At 44.7% G+C, this 3,481-nt stretch overlaps 1 protein-coding gene across 1 annotated transcript; it reads left to right on the plus strand.

The window, feature by feature from the left end:
* Window positions 1–320: 320 nt before the first annotated feature.
* LOC109505075 (uncharacterized) lies at window positions 321–2,571 on the plus strand. The gene has a single exon (XM_019846989.2). The coding sequence runs from the start codon at window positions 1,104–1,106 to the stop codon at window positions 2,292–2,294; it is 1,191 nt and encodes a 396-aa protein (XP_019702548.1). The 5' UTR covers window positions 321–1,103; the 3' UTR covers window positions 2,295–2,571.
* Window positions 2,572–3,481: the final 910 nt, after the last annotated feature.

A 3,481-nucleotide genomic window follows, 5' to 3' on the forward strand; every position in this document is an offset into this window, starting at 1 on the left:
AAACTCCATGCGGGAGTCTTCTTCATTTTTTTTTTTATGGACTGGGTTTAAGGCCCAATAGGCCGAATATTATAATATAAATAATCAAAATAATTTTATACATATTATCAACCAAAATAAAATTATAAACATATATATTCAGATATAGATTCGGATATTATCTATACCCGTAGATTTGAGTCGGATTTGGATTCGGATAGAAAATAGTACTATCCATACCCTACTCATATCCGTGCTACAATTTTCAGATTTTACTCAAATTCAAATTTAAATTCGATCAAATTTTATTTTTTAAATTTAATTAAATTTAAATAAAATATATATTCAACGGATTGGATTAATTTTGTGATCCCTCACTGCACAATCTCAAATCGCTCCAACTTCCGACATTCATCCATATATACAGGTCTCAAAGCGATCAATAGACGAGCACAATGCATAACCCGGTCCAGGGCAAATATAATATTACAGATCTCAAGGCTGTCAGTGGATGCTTCGTCCTCCTTAACTCCACTTTCCCCTCCTCCCCCTCCACATTTTCCTCTGTACCGGCCTGAGCTCGTTTGGATGCTTCCTCCTCCCTGGCTTTGTTCATCACCTGGATCAAATTCTCGAGATGAACCTGCATCCTCGTCCACAGACTTCCGCATCAGGGTCTCCGCCACATCCGCCGGGCTAATCTTGACCTCCTCCAAATGGTGTCGAACAGAGGGTGCGAGTCGACGTCCAGATGGTTCGTGGCCTCAAAGCAGCAGTACGACATCTGGATGTGCTTGTCGATCCGTCCCCTCCTGATCAGCGCCGGGTCCAGCTTCTCTATGTGGTCGGTCCTGAAGAGCATCAAACTCTCTCTCGACCAGAGACCGTCGATGAAGTTGAGAAGCCCGAATAGAATCACCTTGCTCTGTTCCTTCCCTTATTGGCCTGGTGGCGGCATTATCTTCTCTTCGCTCTTATCTTTCTCTTTCTTGCTTTTCCTTACCGTTGCTCTTGACGCTCGTCTGCTCCAACTCGCAAACAAGGAAATTAGCCATCGCAGCAATCATTGAATTGAGTCCTAATTCGATAAGGCCACCGAGTCCTAATTCGATTAGGAGCCGGTGATGACGTCGAAACCAATTGGAATACGAAACCAATTGGAATACGAAACAATAGAACCCAACCGGCTTTATATGCCAGCCCTCCCCTTGGTCATTGTACAGAATCTCCGAGACAAACGGAGGGCCAACGCTATGCAGCACAAGGAGGAGGAAGCGGCGAAGACCATGGAGCAAGCCGAAGAGTTGTTCAAGGCCCACGACTACCGCGGCGCGCTGATGCTGGCACACAAGGCTCGATGCCTCTTCTCCTCCCTCCCCGGCCTCGTCAACGTTCTGATCGCCTACCACATCCATGTCTGTGCCAGGGCAAGAAAAACCCCGTCCGGGGACACCGATTGGCACGCTGTCCTCAGCGCCCCACCCTCATCCGACGCCACGGTGATCAAGAAGCAATACATGAACATGCGCCACCTTACCCACCCCGAAAATTGCAAGTCTGCGGCCGCCAAAGGTGCTTTCCAGCTAGTCGAGCGGGCTTGGAGCTGCTTAAATTCTTCTTCCCCGCCTCCCGCTGGTTCCACCACCAGCTCGGAACCCCAAAACACGACCTCTCGTCCACGTTCCCCGCAACCTCCTACTCGGACCGGAGATGCCAAAGTGAAACCAGCCATCAGGAACAATTCCAAGTGTCAGAGCGCCATGATTACACCGGAAAACCAATTCACCGAGTCAAGCTCTCGTAGACAACCAGAAAATGGTTTGCCACCGCCTCGACATACACCGACTTCTCCTTCTTCTCCTTCTCGGGCGGGCAGTTCCGCACAAGCCACCTCCTTCACCATGCACTCTTCATCGCAGTCGAGCATACCGAAATTTCTGCTGTGCCCCTTCTGCGGGACTCAGAATTGCTACAGGGTGATCGATGGCCTCTGCCATATCACTTGCAAGCAATGTGGCGTTACTTCTTCCATCAGAAGGGAAGGTGCTTCCTTGAACAGGAGTGATCAAGTTAGTGGTGCCTCGCCACCGAGTTCACAAACCGGCATAGCAGTGTGCCGGAAGTGCCGCATTCCATATGACGGTAAGATACCGAACAACCGACGGATCCTTCGGAAGTGCAAGCTGTGTGGTTCATGGGCTTCCATCAAGCTGGAGATCAAGCAAATCAGAATTCACGAAGATCAGACTACTTCCGTGGTTCCTGGTAGTGGTGACGAGCCTTCAGAGGCTTGGTTCGTTGCCCCTGCGTGGTAGGGCTCGCAAATACGTAGGCAAGGAGAGTTAATTGTAGTGGAGATGAGGGGTCCGGGAACAATTTTTTGTGATTGATGTCTTGTGATGGACATGTGCCTGTCGTTTTCCAGTTTTTTTCCTTTTTTATTAATTTATGTCGTTATGTTCATGCATACTATCAATTTAATTATGTTATTATCGTCAGGACGTTATTATGTTGATTTGTGGCTTCTTCTCAATTTATCGATCTGTGTAGCAGGTTTGACTTGAGTTGTGTAAATTATTATTTGATGCATCATACAGAGCTGCTTGGGGTGATTAGATACTTTATATTGTGAACAAATTCAAGGGGACCGTTGGTTTGAAGTTGCACTAAGTTGATGAAGTCTTACTTTATAGGTTGGAATTAATTTCATGTGCAATGCAAGGCCCTAATGCCTTTAAACACCGTAACTTGTAACTTGTGATCATGCATATTTTCTATTATTTTGCTAGATGTATATCTCATCTGGTTGAGAAATGGTATGTCTAATGTTGGATCCCAAAAGACCTATTTGCCAATTTCTAGCTAAAAATTAATCCACATGACAACATCAAAAATTTACATATTGAGAATGATAAAATAATATGTAAAGATATAATTATATAAATTTAATAAATAAATAATATTTAATAATTAATGTTGCTGCGAATTTTTGACTTGAAGGTCAGGCAATTGGAGTGGACAACGATGGTAGGACAATAGCAGCCGAATCTACAAAAGAAATCTCTAATCAGAGTTGATTTCAGTGGGACCCTCTGATACTCAAATTAGAAATTTGGAACAAATGAAAAGGAGTGAACTAGAGAGAGATTGCATACCTAGAGGTCCCCTATAAACCTTTATTTATAGACAGAGGTGAAAGTTATAAGAGGGCAGAGGTGCGGGAGGTTGTCTCAACCTTTTTGGGCACGTCGCCCATGATATTTTTAGCCTGATCTCTCGGGATATAGTGGTTGTCCATTACTTTATCCGCTTTATCACCAACTATTTTCGATGTTCGCGAGATTTAAAAACCTGTGTAGGAGTCTAAGATCAAACCTTCCTGTTATACTAGATAAGGTCGGCTAGAATACACTGATTTGTGCAGAGGCAGGTATATCAAGTTCCACCAAAGTAGTTTCTCATCCGTATCATATGCCCCTACTCCCGAGTCTGAGCTAGGACT

Source organism: Elaeis guineensis, chromosome 5, assembly GCF_000442705.2.
Source record: "Elaeis guineensis isolate ETL-2024a chromosome 5, EG11, whole genome shotgun sequence".
In the NCBI taxonomy this organism is placed as follows: domain Eukaryota; kingdom Viridiplantae; phylum Streptophyta; class Magnoliopsida; order Arecales; family Arecaceae; genus Elaeis; species Elaeis guineensis.

What these genes read in the sequence shown, in the direction of transcription:
- LOC109505075 (XM_019846989.2), top strand. Translation starts at nt 1,104, where the DNA reads ATGACGTCGAAACCAATTGGAATACGAAACCAATTGGAATACGAAACA.